Consider the following 15,433-nt stretch of genomic DNA (forward strand, 5'->3'; position numbering starts at 1 on the left):
TCATCCAGCCCTGTCCCTTCAAAGCACATTGCTTTGGGAGGCTCTGTCGTGACTCCAAAGTCATCATCACTGTTCAGAATGCATTTGGAACTGGTCTCTGGGAACGGCTTCTGGGGCTTGGAGTGTATTCTTGGGAAGAATCTCAAAGTCAATGGTGGCAAATCTTCCTTTGGCTTTTGATCGCAAGTTGGATGAGAGCATTAGCTACTGAGGGGATCAAGTGTTTGCGGTCAATGCTTGTTCCACCAGAAGTGTTCCAGGATTGGCGAGGAAGCCAACCACAAGGCCACAGGTCTTCTTTCTTCCCCCAGACCCTCTCAGAGCCTTCAGGATCTCCCTGCCAGCCTTTCTGCTCTCTGCTGTAATGGGGTTGGGAGGCGGGGGCCTCTGTGGCATTCTGTGCTTACAGCAGCAAGACAACTGGTCAACCTGAACTTCTTCATGGGGAATTTTGAAGTGTGTTCTCCCTTGGGCTTCAGAAAGGCTGGAGTTGTCCACTTCGATTTTGGTTTGGGCAGGAAATACTACATTTCACCATTGGTTATTATTTTCCTGAAAAAGGCATTATTTTGTCCAACTTTCCTTGAAAGAGCAGAACAGATGTCAAGCCTTTGCTGTTTCAGTTCGTTACTCAGAATGAAAGGCCCAATCTTCACAGGCTCTTCCCACTTGTGCAAGTTTTCTTTGAGGATGCTTCATGAAATCATAGGCTGTCAGAGCTGGACAAGAGACCTTGAAGAACATCTATTCCAACCCTATTTTTTTTATAGAGCAAAACTGAGGCTCAGAGAAGGTCCAAGGTCTTTGCTCTGATATTTACAGTAATCACGTCCTTGAACAAACCAAACCTCTGACTGGTCCAACGCATTCATTGGTCGTATGTTGGTCCCTCCTGTCTCACCGAGGACTTTTCCATACCTTTTCTAGACCTCTGGACCAGGCAAAATGGCCCTTCCAGGACATTACTTCATCCCCATAAGCAGCTTTCCACATACCAAGAATCTGTCAGGACCCACCTGGCTCCAGCCTCCCCTACCTCCTCCATCCTTGCCTGAGGCCACTGGCCCCACCTGCTCTACCAAATCTCCAGCAACCAGAACTGAAGGCAAGAAGGACTTAACCAGATACAGCTCCACATTTTGGCACTTAGCATCCAGCCACCTTGGCTGCTGGTCAGATCCCAGCCTTGTACCGCAGAGTTAAACATGGGTAACCTCCTACCAGGTCCAAAGAACAGACTTGTGACTGTGGTCCCAGTTTTGACAACATATCACTGATAAGCATTCTCTTCTTACAGGCCCTCCCCAGGGACTAAGATCTGCCCCCTTGAGCCCCAGCTTGCTACCTGTGTCTGGTGTCCTTGTTGGCACCTGCCTACTTGGATTCCCAAGTATGGTCTCCACCAGATTCCCCATCTCTGTGCTCTGCCTCCTGGTTGGGATCCCCCAGAGAATCTGCTTGCTCAGACCGTGACCTGCTATAATTAAAACAGTAAGAACTGCTATCATTCATGGATGCTTCTTATACGCCAAGCATCGCCAAGTGTGCTAGCCTCAAGCCATCCTCCCAGCAGCCCCATGAGACAGTAAATGTTATCACCACATTTCAGATGAGAGTTCTGTAGCTCAATCAGGCTAAGAGGTTTGTTCAAGCTGGTGAGTGACTGAGCCAGTACTTGGACTCAGTTCACCGTGACTTCAAAGCCCAACATTTTACCATACAAGCTACATGTAGTGGGCTGAACTGTGCCCCCTCCCCAACAAATACATTCAAGTCTTAACCCCTGGTACTTGTGAATGCAACCTTATTTGGAAATAGGGTCTTTGCGGAAGTAATCAAGTTAAGGTGAAGTCATAGTGGATTAGGGTGAGCTCTAAATCCAGACTGGTGTCCTTATAGAAGAGGAGAGGACACACAGATACGCACAGAGAAGAAAGCCGTGTGATGATGGAGGCAGAGATTGGAGTGGTGCAGCTACAAGCCAAGGAATTCCAAGGATTGCCGGCCACACCAGAAGCTAGAAGAGAGGCATGGAACAGATTTTCCCTCAGTCTCCAAAAGGAACCAACCCTGCCGACACCTTGATTTCTGATTTCTGGCCTCTAGAACTGAGAGAAAATAAATTTGGGTTGTTTTAAGCCACTTGGTCTGTGGTCACTTGTTGTAGCAGCCCCAGGAAACTCATACACCTGCTACGTAGACCATGAGCAGGATGCATGGAGCTCCTTCCACCTCCTGCTGCTGGTTATGCCCCAGCGCCTGTGCCATTCTCATGGGCAGACTCTATGGCTGGGTCCCCCTGTCCTGTCCTGAGCCCAACCTGCATTCCCAGAGACCTAAACTTGACTCTGCCTCCTGACCACGATTACCACTGGGCATCCCAGCAGACACTTTCCATTGCCTGGTCGGGCTTGGAGCCCTATGGCTGTAGGAACATGCTGATTTGCCCCTGCTTCCCTGCGGATCCTTCTGTTCCTGCTTCCACAGCCACCCAAGAAAACCAGTCTCACTCCTGCCACTCATGCAGGACCTGTCCCCGGGGCTCTCTCTGCTGGCTTTCTGCCCACATTTCTGATATGTCGTATCCATGGAATTCATCATCTTCTTTTTTCCCAGAGTGGTGTTTCTCTGGCTAGAATCTTTCCCCATTCCCAATGCTGCTTAATACATGTCAAGACTTCCCTCTGCTCTTGGGATAAAAAATTCTTATTATGGCTTGCATAAGCCATTCATGATCTAGCCAGTGCTGTCCAATAGAACTTTCTGCAACGATGGGAATGTTCTATATCTGTGCTGTCCAATATGGTAACCACTAGCCACGTATGGTCATCAAAAACTTGAAACATGGCTTGTGTAACTGAAGAACTGAATGTAAACTTTTATTTAGTTAATTTTAAATTAAATAATTTTAAAAATTAATTTTAATTAATTAAAGTTTGAATGTAAATAACCCCATGTGACTAGTGGCAACTGTGTTGGAAAGCGAAGATCTAGCCCGACCTGCCTCTCCAGCCTTTCCTTGCATCATGTTCCCCTCATTCTCTTCCTACTGGCTTCTTTCAGCCCGTGCTTTCTCTCGCCTCAGGACCTTTGCACAGTACTTTTCTCTACCTGGAACTTCTTCCTCCCCACACTCTGTGTCTGCCTACTTCTCCTTCAGATCGCAGCTCAAACATCACTTCCACAGACAAAACGCTCAGATGAAATCAGGGCTCCCTGGTGATGACCCTCATGGCACCAGGTGTGTTCACTCCTAGCATGGATCATAATTATGATTTTAGAGGCATAGGGTGACTTCTCCCCCACTTGACCATGAGATCCTGAGAGCAGGGCCTGAGCCTGTGTCTTTTTACTATTTTATGCCCCATACCCAGCACAGGGCCGGGCTCAGAGCAGGCCCTCGGTAGAGATTTGGGGACTGAATGAACAGGGACGTTGCTGGTTTTGGAGAAACATCCAGTAAGCATGTCCTCAGAGCCAGATGGCTGAGCACACGGCAGTTTACAACAAGGCAAAGCAAGTCACCGACGGTCTCTGCTGATGACGCTCCAGGCTCCAAGCTTAAGAAAACACTGTGCCCCTTGAAAGGCCCTGGACATTAGCCTGACAACCAACAGCTTCAACAACCCACATATCTGAATAGAGGGGAAATGAGCGCTAGTAAATTCATAAGTGTCAACGGACGGGTCAACTACTAGCAGCTGTGATTCGCACGCTGGCTTCCTGAGCTGACGGCAGCCTCACTGCCTGACAGTGAGGAATGATGCCCGTGCCTCTCCTCAGCCTAGGAGAACCGCCGATTCCCGAGTCCCAGCAGGCTCTGTGCTGCACCTCTGTTCTCAGGAAGGATGGGCAGGTGCTCCTTCCTTCACAGCCACAGGGGCCCCGGGGATGGACGTACCGCAGCTCCATCCCCTATCACTAGGAGTTCTCCTCCACCCCCATGGGGCCCCAAAGGAGCTGGGGGCAGCGAGCGCCCCTCCCTCCACAGGGTGTTGGGTCCCGGTTATACGCTCCCACAGCCCCCAGTACTGCTCCTCGGCGCCCTGACCACAGCTGAATTTTTATTTGTAAGTCACTGTTTAATATCTAGCTCCTCTGCTGGTCTAGGAGCTCCAGCGGGGTAGAGACTCAGCTTGTTTCCCTCATGATGCGTCTCTAGGATTAGCACAAAGCCCGGCACACAGAAGGGGCTCAGGAAAGTTTTGCTGGAAGACTGAGAATCAAAGTACCCCCAAGAGTCCTGATCAACACTTACCCCAGCCTAAAGGGCTGAGCTCAGGCCTCAGTTACCCTTCTAAGCACCCCCATTCTCCCTGAAGCCACACCGACCCCCACCAGTCTGCCTGGGTCCTGCCCTCTGCCTGTCCTCACCAGCCTCCCCCCAGAGTTTGGACCTGCTCTCTGGGCCCTGGCCCCTGATGGGCCCCCTTACTCCTGACCTATCAGTGGTCCCCAGCATGCACTGACAGCCCTCACCTGTCCTCATGGCCCTCCTCAGGCAGGTTCTAGTGATGTCATCAGCTCCATGGCACTCTCCAGTCAATCACCCTGGGCTACCTGGCTGCCCTGGGGAGGGTCCACCTTTTCGGTCCATCTGTTTCGCCCGCCCCCAGCCTGCCCTGCTCCATCCAGGACTCTGCCTCGCCCCTAGGTGAGCTTTGAAGTGCCCTGGCCCAAGCTGGGGGAGAGAGCTTGGGCAGAGCCTTCCCCGGCCTTGCAAACACGGGTTGGGTCCAAGGCATATAGGCCAGAACCAAGGTCTGTTCCCTGGCTGGGAGGCAGATGGGACACAGTGAGGTGATGGTGGTGTGTCTCTGAGACCAGATCATCCTGTCACACTTGCCAGCCTACCTGGAGGCTGGGAGACCAGAGTGCATGGTCTCACGGCCACGACTGGTGTTGGGGGTTATCTTCCCAAGTCTACGCCCACCTGCACTTACCGCTCATGTACCATCTTCTGCTGCACACCACGGAGCCAGAAATCACCCAGATCCCCTCCCTGGCTTTCTCTGAATGCAGCTGGCCAAGGGGAACGGAGGGCGTTTCAGGAGCTACCCCTACGTTTCAAAAGTCTCTAGGACCTTCCTCCAGGGTTTTCGTGGGATGGGTCAGCAGCAACTCCCCACTGGTTTCTGATCCACGAGCCCCTCTCAGCCCAGGCCCCAGGCTGCAAGCCCGGGAAACTCTTCCACTCGGACACACGCCTCCCTTGGAACATTTACCCGGGCTGAATGGTTACATCTACTCACGTGTTCCTAGATTATTGTCTGTTTCCTCCGCTAGAATGTAAGAGCCTGAGGCTCAGGGAAGGGATCCTGCCTGTTTTGTTTACCGCTGTATCCACAGCCCCTAGCATGGGGCTTGACTTAATAAATTTCATGAATAAATGAACAACTTGATCATAGGAACATTGGATGGATCCACCTTGGGAGGTTTAGAAGAGGTCCCCCAGCAAGCACTCCCTCGGGGCCTGCCACACTGCAGTTTTCAGGCGGGACACTGAGCCACGGGTAGTATCTGCTGATGGTCCACCAGCCAGCCGCCACACTTCATGATCAGCACTGTGACCAATGATAACCTCGGAAAAGCCTGTATGTATCTAAAGAGATGGGACAGGTGCTAGAAAATTCCTAAGTGTTGACTGAGGCGTATGTACCCATGATTCACACACACCCCCTGAGCTGATGGACGCCTGACAGTGAGAAAAGAGGCCTGTGCCTTTCCCAGCCCTGGGAGAACGACCTGGTTCCTGAGTCCCAGCAGGGCTGTCCTGCCTCTGTCTTTTAGGACGGCTCAGCAGGTGTTCCCTGCTTCGTGGTACATTACGGGGGATGCACCATACCTCCATTCCCAGCTCTAAAAGAATCCCCACTCCCTGCGTGTCCACAAGGCCAGTGTGCACCCAGGACCTGCGCCAGCACTGTCCTGCCGATGCCCCAGGGCTCCTGACGAGGGCGCAGACCGTCAGCAACCTCAGCGCCCCCACCCCAGCAGGTACTCCTATCCGTGCCCTGGACATCTCTTCCTCATTCTTCAAGTCTCAGCTTGAGTCACTTCCGAAGGGAAGCCTGAGTCATTTCCCCCTGTTTTACACTCCCAGAGTCCCCTGCGCATATGTCCCTTTGCAGCACGGATCAAAATTTTAATGAAATTTAACTTGGCTGATTCACTGTTTGTTCCTGTGGGGCAAGGACTGTGTCTACCTTAGTTGCTCCCATATCTCTAGTCAACGTCCCAGGTCTGACACATCATCGGTGTTTGGCTCAGACCCTCTCACGCACCAGGTCAGACTCTCTGGCTCTGACTAACCTCATGCAGCACAAGCTGACAGCATCTCACCTCCTGCCCACCTGGGCACCTCTTGCCCCCCGCCCCCGCCTTCACAACTTCCCCTGTGGACGCTGCTGCAGGGTCCTGATTGGCTCCCACACCAGCCATGCCAAACCCAAAAACATGTGGAAGTCAGGAACCAGTGCATAAACCTGTTCCCCCTTCTCCTCTCACCCTGAGAGATGGCCCCGACATACACTTTGTAAAGCTTTTCTGGGGTGCAGACTTAGGGATTAGGCACACCCGGTGGCGACTGGCTCAATAACGCACCCTGGTATTGGCTTCCCCTCCCCCCGCTCCACTTCCTTGCCCCTCACTCTCTCCCCGACATCAGACCCCTTAACTAAGTAGTGGCAGCTAAGCCTCCACCCTAGAACGTTTATGGAATGAATGGAGGGATGGATGTTCCTCAGCGGGAGGGTCTGCTCTGTGTGGTCCAGCCGCTCCCTCTGACTCCAGCTTCCCTCCAACACTGCCTTCACCCCTGAAGCTCTATTGCTACCTTGCACCTCCTCCTTCTTGCACCTGGTTGTCTGAACCCTGACCCCCTGCCAGGCTCTTTCCAGGTCTTTCCCAGGCTGGTCCCTGCTTGCTGAGTCCTGGCAGCTGACAGTCCTGCGGTGCATCTCAACGTGGCCCAAGTCTTTCCTGCATCCCTCACCCGCTTAGCTGGCTGTCCTCAGGCAGATCCTGAGCTTCCCCAGAGCTCCTCAGTCCTTGCTCTGGGCAACCTGGCCGCCCTGACAAGAGTCCACCCTTGCAGTCCATCTGTTTCACCTGCCCTCAACTGCCCTGTCCCATCCAGGATTCTGACCTGCATCAGGTGAGCTTCCAGCATGCCTTGCTTCAAAGTGCACGGCTCAGCCTGAAGGAGGTGGCTTGGCAGAGCCTTTCCTGGCCACACAAACAGGGGTTTGGGGCCCCTCCTAACACCAATGCACGCAGGCCAGAACTAAGATCTGGTTCCCGGTTGGAAGGCGAGGGACACACTGGGTGTGTCTTGACACCAGACCCTCTGCTCGCACACTTGGGATGGGAAGCTCAATAGTCATGACCCCACAGCTCTATGTTTGGGGAGGGTGTGCAAGTCCATGCGCTCGTTCACACAACCCTCATTCATCAACGCTGCTCTGTGTGCCCAGCCCCATGCCAGGTGCTGGGGGAATAGCCAAGAGGAGTCCCTCGGGCACCCACTGTCTGGAAGAAGCATCAGGCAGGGGAAATGGGCACTTTGAGCTGTGCCACCCTTCCTGCTCTGCGCTCAGTGTTACAGGGAGGCAGAGAGGACATCTGGGCAGTACTGCTTCTTTCACAGGGGAAGGGAGGGCATGCCAGGGCCACCCAGCACCACTCCTTGTCTCTGTCTTGTTCCATACCCCATCTTGGCCTAGCCCCATCTATGAGCCAGGGAAACCTCCTTACACTCTGCAGTGAGATATAACAACCTAGAGATAAAAGAACTAACGGCTTCCCATGGCCTGGAGGGCATGTACGCATCCCCTGAAGGGCAGGCTCCTCCCTGCCCAGACCCTCTGATTCAAGGGCCTGGGAGAGCAGCCGGGACCGAATTCCTAAATCCCGGGTCTCTAAGAACAGTTTGCAGGAGGCCAGGCCAGGAGCACTCAAGGAGCCCGTGCTGGGGCTGAGCCTGTACCCTCAGGAGATCACACTCCGGCCAACCTGGGGATGCCTCATCTCCCTTGGCCTCCCTGCCTGCTGCTGTGACCGTGTGTCCACGCCTTTCTGGCAGCCTCTCACCTCTGGACCCGCCACCCATGAACCCGCCACCCATGCTATCCTGGTTCCCCGCCTTCCTCTCTGGCCTTGCCAGCTCAGGCGCTTGTGGAGTCCTCCTTACACTCCGTGTTGTTCGGGGTCTCGCCCCACGTCCTCATCTCTTCTCTCCCAGCAGTCCCGGCCTCTGTCTCCATCTCCCAGGGCCCCCGAGGCTCTGCTGATGACTCCCAAACCTCAGCCTCCACCCTGTCCTCTCCTCTGAGAGCCCAGCCATAGAGCTGGCCACCTACTGGGACCCCAATCCCAACGCGATCTCAGTACTCCTCCCACACCCTCTACTTTTCCAGGAGGCTCTTTATTGGGGGATGACACCCCCCGTCCAGCTGTCCAAGCTAGACCTTCTCACCTCGTCTTCGATTCCTCCCTTTCTCTCACCTCCTTTGTCCAAGCAATCACCAATCTCATCGATTCCACCTTCTTGTCTCCGTTCTGTCATCTACTGCCCTCCTTTCTGACCACAACACTTTAAGGCCACCACGCTCTCCTTCACCCAGACCCCAGGGATGGCCTCGAGGTTAGCCCAGTATCACAGTGATTGTCCTCAGGTGACAGTCGGATGTCGCCTGCTTGCTCCACATCTTTCAGCTGTGCTTTGTAGCTCTCCATATTAAAGTCCAATTCCTCAGTTTAGCACCCAGGGCTCTTCAAGGCTTGTCTCTTGCCCCCCTCTCCAGCAGCATCCCCTCCTCTTGGCTTCAGGCTCTCCACACCTGGGGCTCTGCCTCCACACTCCCCAGCAGGATCCTGGGCACCTGGTGCCAGGACAGAAGCTCTGGATGGCAGGTGTCGGGAAAGGCCAATGCTCCAAGTAAAGTAAGGGGGCGAGGCCTTGGTGTGTACCTCAGTTCCTTGTGAGTCTGATCAATGTGAGTCAGTTCCCTGAGACTCCTATTTGGAGTCAGACGGGCAAAATCTAGATCCTGGATCACTGTGGCCCACCAGGATGACCATGGCTGAGGGGTTGGCTCTCCCACTGCCATCGCATTCATCCATGTACATACTGTAGACAGTATGGCTGCCCTGGAGGGGATGGTGACGAGCAGGACAGCTCTCACGTGCTGAGCCTTTACTGAGCGCCTGGCGCTCTGCTAAGCATTTTTGTGCCGTATCTCATTAAATCTTCCCATGAACCCTGGGCTTTTTTTGTGTGTGTGTGTGAGGAGATCAGCCCTGTGCTAACATCTGCCAATCCTCCTTTTTTTTTTTTTTGCTGAGGAAGACTGGCCCTGGGCTAACATCTGTGCCCATCTTCCTCCACTTTATATGGGACACCGCCACAGCATGGCTTGCCAAGCGGTGTGTCAGTGCGCACCTGGGATCCAAACCGGCGAAGCCCGGGCCGCCGCAGCAGAGCACGTGCACTTAACCGCTTGCGCCATGGGGCCGGCCCCATCCTGGGCTTTTTTATTATTCCCATTTCATAGATGTGGAAATGGAGGCCAGAGAGGTTGAATAGCTTTCCCATTGTCAGCTAAAATGTGCTAGACCTGGAATTTGAATCCATCTCTATTGGATTCCAAAGTCATTAAAACACAAGGGAGTAATTTAAGGCATGGATGTGAGTAGAAGACTTTCCAGAAAGGGGAAATGAGAGAGAGTAGGCAGTAAAAACAGAGAGAGTGACGATTTGGAGATGGGGTGACGGATGGAGAAATCGCTGCTCTGCCCAATCAGGTTTGTTACTCCCATAGTTAGAGGTGACTTGGGGGAGGTGAGAGCGTCAGCAGGAGGGGGACATGCCCTCCAGGTGCCCCATCTTCCTCCATAACCCCGGCTCCTTGCAAGGCCGTGTGGCATGGAACAGAGAGAGGCAGAGAGTGTCAGGGAAGGACGTCTTAAGTCCTCCTGGCCAGAGACTCCACCCAGGGCCTCCAAATGGGCCTCGTGGGGCAGATCCTCGCAAAGGCGGGCATTCATCATTTTTACATCTGCGTTCAGATCCCTAATAAGGAAGTAATAATATTACCAAGCCTTTACCACGCTTTCTATGAGCTAGTGAGAAGACTAATTATCTGATGACACTAATAAACGGTTATGATGTTATTAAAAATGGCATCAAGCTAGGATTAATAGGCTCATCAACTGGAGGGAATCGGGTTTCACAAGGTCCCCTGCATGTGCTGTCAGGGTCCGTGGCCTTAATGGAGACTGGGCTGCAGGGAGCCCACGGACAAGGTCCCTTCCTTTCCCCAGCCGAGGGTCAGCTTAGGAATGTCTGCCTGCGGCTGGGTTTTTCTGACCCACCCCCTCGCAAATGGCTCTTCAAAGCTCTCGGGCTGCTGGAGATGCTATGGGTGGCAGGACCAGCGTCAGCCCTGCTCACTTCTGCACGTGGCCTCCACCCTCCACGTGACCCCCCTCCTTCCCCAGCCCAGCTCGCCTCTGCAAACCACGGGCTCAGAACCCACCTGGAGCCCCACTCACAGAGCACAGGGGGAGCTGACGGATGGAGATGTCTCTGGGGCCTGCTGACTAATTTCCATAATAATTACAGTTATTACTAATAACGGTGACAACACCACTCCCTTCCCTTTATACTGAGTTCCTCAATCTAGGAGCTGCTTCCCTACCAGTTGTCTCCTCCGAGCTGCACAAGACGCTGGGAAGAACTCAGGGCAGGTATTAATACACTTGCTGTCAAAAAATGAGCTCAGGGAGATAAAGGGACTTCCCGAAGCCCCCTCCCCAGCCTCAAAGGAATAACCACAGTGATAAAAATAAAAATAAGAGCAAGTACCGATACGGTGCCAACTACATAAAGTACATACTTACATTATGTAATGTACATTATGAACTTACTTAGTCCTCACAACAGCCTATGGGTTAGGTTTTATTATTCCTGTTTTACAGATGAGGAAACTGAAGCACAGAGAGGTTAAGAAATATGTCCAGGAGCACACAGCTAGTAAGTGGCAGAGTGGGAATCAAGCCCAGCCCAAGTTCATACTCTTTACCGTTAGTCTCTCCCACCAGCCTTCCATGGGAGCCCGATTTCCTGGGGCCTAGGGAACGACTCCACTGGTAAGGCTCTGCCTGAGTCTTCTTGCTCTGAGCTCCAGCCTCCCTCCCCTCCCAGCCTCCAAGGTCCCTGTATGGCAGCTCCCCTCCGACAGGGGCAGGAGGGCTAACAGAACGCCCGATGCTGCCTGCCCCCACCAGAGAGGCAAAGTGATAACGATCCCTTTGGCTGGCACTTTTCAGGTTGCAAAGACCTACTGTGTGAACCTACCTCTGCCCTGGCTCCTTGTAGGGGTCAGAGCACAGGGCTTTGGAAGCAGACAGCCTCCAAAGACTCCACCACTTTGAATCCCAGCTCCACTGCTTACTAGCTGGAGGCCTTCCCCCTCTTTGCCTCAGCTTCCTTGTCTGTGAAATGGGTTGCGATAACAGTACCTACCTCACTGGGTTGTTGTAAGGATAAATGAGAGGAGGAAGGTTAGGGGTCTAGTGTAGATCAGGTCCTTGCATTCATTAGCAGGTCTTGGATAGAAAATGCTTCTGGAAAGTTGAGGCCCTGAGCTGGAAGGCAGGTAAGGTGTATTACGTGCCAGGTGAGCCTGTACAAAGGGCTCCTCATTTAATTCCTGCAAGAAATATAGCAGCTACGGAAGATGTTAATTACTTCTATTTTAGAAGTGATGAAATTAAGGCTCAGTAAGGTTGATGAACTTACCCGGTGGCACATCTACTAGGTGGTTAAGGCAGAATTTGAACCCTGGATCTACTGGACGGCCGCCTGGGCTCCTAACTACTATGTGTGTGCTTACCATGTCTTACAAGCCTCCCTCGTATTGAGGGCTTGCTGTGGGCCGCGCCCTGCACCTAGTACTTCCTGTCCAGAGTCACAATAATCCTCTGAGGAAGGAGGAATTAACACCCATTGGATAGAAGAGGAAAGCTCTTAGAGAGGCCCAGTAACTTGTCCCTGTTAACACAGCTACTGAATGAGGAACCCGGACTTGAACCCAGGGCCTCCTGTCTACCCCCTGCTGTGGTCTCCCTAGACTGTTTTCTCTCTGGCTTCCTCCCAGTGTCCCACAAACCCCAGGCCCCTCCCACCAGCTGCTCCCTCTCCCCAAACCTCCACCTGCCTGCTTTGGCTTCTTGCTCCCCTGGGTCCTCTCCCCATCTCAGGCAGAGTACAAGTCTGCCTTCTCAGAACCTCCCAGCTGAGCCTTGCTCGCCATCCCTTCATCCCAGCCCTCGGCTCCCTGGACCACCTGCTCCCCTCTGGACCCAAAGTAACTCAAGGCAGCGACAGATCTATCTCTGTGTCCCAGAGTTTCATAAACGGTTTGTACCAGCACCTCGCCCACATGGCTGGGGCACCCTTAGGGAGCTCTTAAAGGAGCAGAAGGAAGGCAGTGAGGAGCTGAGGGACTCCTCCAGAATGAGCTCATCAAAGACACCAGTAGGAGAAGCTCTGAGTTGGATGGGGGCCAGTGCACGTGTGCTTGTATGGAGGGGAATTTCTGGGAGTTGGGGTACATGAGCAAGACAGGCCTAGGGTAACAGCCTTTGTCTCCATCTCCCCTGCCACCAGGGCCCCTGTCTGCCAGGATGCCCCATACTGACGTGCACACAGGACTTGGCCAAGCTCCCCAGGCTCCCGCCTCACTTACGTGGTCGATGAGCTCCTTGATCATCCCGTTCCATTGGCCCTTGTCGTCCTGCGCCCCGTACTTGCCGTCCTCTACCAGCCGGATCTCGTAGGAGAAGCCCAGGATGTGGGCCAGTTCCTTGAGCAGGTCGATGCAGTAGCCCTCGAACCGGTCATTCCCGAACAGGGTCCTGTCAGACTTCCGGAACATGACAAAGGGCTCCTCCTGCAGGACAGATGGGAGAAAGGCTGACAAAGGCAGAGTGGGCGGCGAGAGGCAGGCTGAGGCCGGAGAGCTGGGGCCAGGTCCTCTGCAAAGGTGTTCTACGCCACCTTCGGGGTGGCTCAGAACGGCCTGCTAAGTCAGGAGAGGGAAAGCACATTTCCTGAGAGCCCACTTTGTGCCTCACAGATGGCCACATACTGGCAGTCCCAGCATGAGGTGGGGGCTCAGGAAGTATTTATTGATTTAACTGTCTAATGGTCACAGAGCTAGTAAGTGGGGGAACAGGGATTTGAACTCAAGACTGCCTGATTCCAAATCCAATGCTCTCTCTGCTGCACCATCAACACCGGGCAGTGATTCTCAAAGTGTGGTGCCTGGACCAGCAGCATCACCCGGGAACTTGTCAGAAATGCACCTTCTCGGGCTCCATCCAGACCTACTGAACCAGGAACTCTGGGGTGGGGCCCAGCAACCCCTGTGTGAAGACGCCCTCCAGGGGATTCTGGTGTCTGCTCAAGAGTGGGCACATTGCAGCAGAAGGCCCTTCATCAAGTATCTTCCCAGACTTGTCCCCAAGCTCCTGTTTACAAGATGAGATCTGTATACTCCCCAATACCTTTCTTGCTTTCTAAGGATCGCAGTCCCCAGGTGAGTGATTCTTGATAATCGTGTAGCTTGCATTGGTATGTGGATGTGCAAGGCACTGGTAGATCAGTAAACGAGACAGTGCCTGCAGAGGGCCACGCACGGAGCCCAGCAGAGCAGGAGTGCTCAGTAGAGAGCAGCCAGTATGGTTTCATTTAACCTTAAATTCAACCTTTTGGAGGAGATACTAACAATCCATTGTATGGACGCAGAAAGTGCATGCACGAGGAGAGGACCTGAGTGAGCTCAGCCAGCCGGCATAGAGAGGATCTGAACTTGGGTCGGTGTGGCCCCAGAGCGTGAGCTCTGAACCACCTCACCGTGCCAGAGGCCCTGAGTCATGGGGTGCCTCTCCGTGGTGGGCAGGGGTCCTCAGAAGGTAGCTTGTGGGGCCTGAGCACAGGTGACAGCTGTCAGGACAGGCTCCCTCCCTCGCAGGTGATGGGGAGCCAGTGAAGGGCTTTGTCTGATTTCTCACTCGGAAACAAACCCCTGGCAACCCTGCAAAGAATAACTTAGAAGAGGCAGGAAAAACAGCGGAAAGGAGCTCTTGACCTCGTCCAGTGTGAAATCCACAGAGTGACGAACTGTGGGCTCTGACGTGGCAAAATCCAGGCCCGCAGCAGTGTCCCAGAATCCAGGTCAACACGCAAGTCCATGTTCCTGCTGTCTCCATCCACCCGGCTTCACTTACATACCCTGTCCTGAGCCTGTGGTCGACAGGCTGACCTCTCAGCAAACTCAACATTTACTGAGTTCCTACTGTGCACCAGGCACGGATTTAAACTCTTTCTCACAGGCTGTTTGATTAAGCCTTACAGCTTGCAGGAGAGGTGCCATTATCCCCATTTGATAGGTGAGGAAACTGAGGCTCAGAGAAGGTCGGTGAGTTGCCCAAGGGTACAGAGGACATGAACTACAGTCTGAAGGAGTTCAGGTCCAATCCTTCCTGACTGTAGCTCCTCGGCCTCTTTCTGGGCCTTCACCTTCCCCAAAGCCACCTCGGCACCCCCACATGTCAGAACGTCTCAAGCCTTCAGCAGATGGGTGACAACCATTAGCTGACGGAATGCACATGTGCTGGGAATCTCACGTCCACACGCCCACAAGAAGGGCACACAGCTGATTATAGAGGCCTCCCATCATCCTCTCAACTGGTGGGGCCATTCCTTTGACATCATGGGCCCCTGCAGCGGGGTGAGCATGGAAGGCCCTGGCAAAGCCCCTCATGGGAGGTCCTCGGCACAGAAACCTACCAGTGGCCTCTGGCCAGGCTCTCGCTGCAACAGGCGGGTTTGCCTCTCTGGCTCTGGCTCCCCAGCAACACCACCTCTCCGAATCCCACCCCACCCAGGACTGATTTACTCCAGATTTTCACAGTCCCAGGAGATGCTGCAGAGAAAGGGCTAGGGAGCGTCTACATCCCAAGGGTCTCCTGCCTCTCCAGGGATTTGGAGAAAACCACTTCTCAGTCTAAGTGGGTGGAAAGCTGGGTCCTTCGGCTAGACTCCATGCTAAACCTCAGCGCCTCCCATCCCCAATGCCAACCAAGTAGGCAGCTCACAAGGTTGGAGACAGGAGTCCTGGAAGGGCCAGGGAAGGTGCTGGGGCTACCTGGAGGAAAGGGGGCTTTGGCTAGTGTGTACACTGCCTCGGTGCAACTTAGTCTCTGGGAAGGTGCTGCCCAAACCCTGGCATGCGGCCTCGTGAGCAGGGCCTGGGTGTGGTTTCAATCCTAACTCATCCATTTGGTCAGCTGCTCCTGTGCAGTGAACAAACTGCACCACCGCTCCTGGTGGCCCTGATATTAGCCCAAGGGAAGAATTGGAGAG

General features: G+C 53.7%; 1 protein-coding gene across 1 annotated transcript in view; it reads right to left on the bottom strand.

The window, feature by feature from the left end:
• Positions 1-15,433, bottom strand: part of GRIK3 (glutamate ionotropic receptor kainate type subunit 3) — a 221,393-nt gene that overhangs the window by 28,514 nt on the left and 177,446 nt on the right. The window contains exon 10 of the mRNA XM_058553711.1: positions 12,753-12,956. Within this exon, the coding sequence (XP_058409694.1) occupies positions 12,753-12,956 (204 nt within the window). The remainder of the gene's footprint in view (positions 1-12,752; positions 12,957-15,433) is intronic.

Source organism: Diceros bicornis, chromosome 13, assembly GCF_020826845.1.
Source record: "Diceros bicornis minor isolate mBicDic1 chromosome 13, mDicBic1.mat.cur, whole genome shotgun sequence".
Taxonomy (NCBI): Eukaryota; Metazoa; Chordata; class Mammalia; order Perissodactyla; family Rhinocerotidae; genus Diceros; species Diceros bicornis.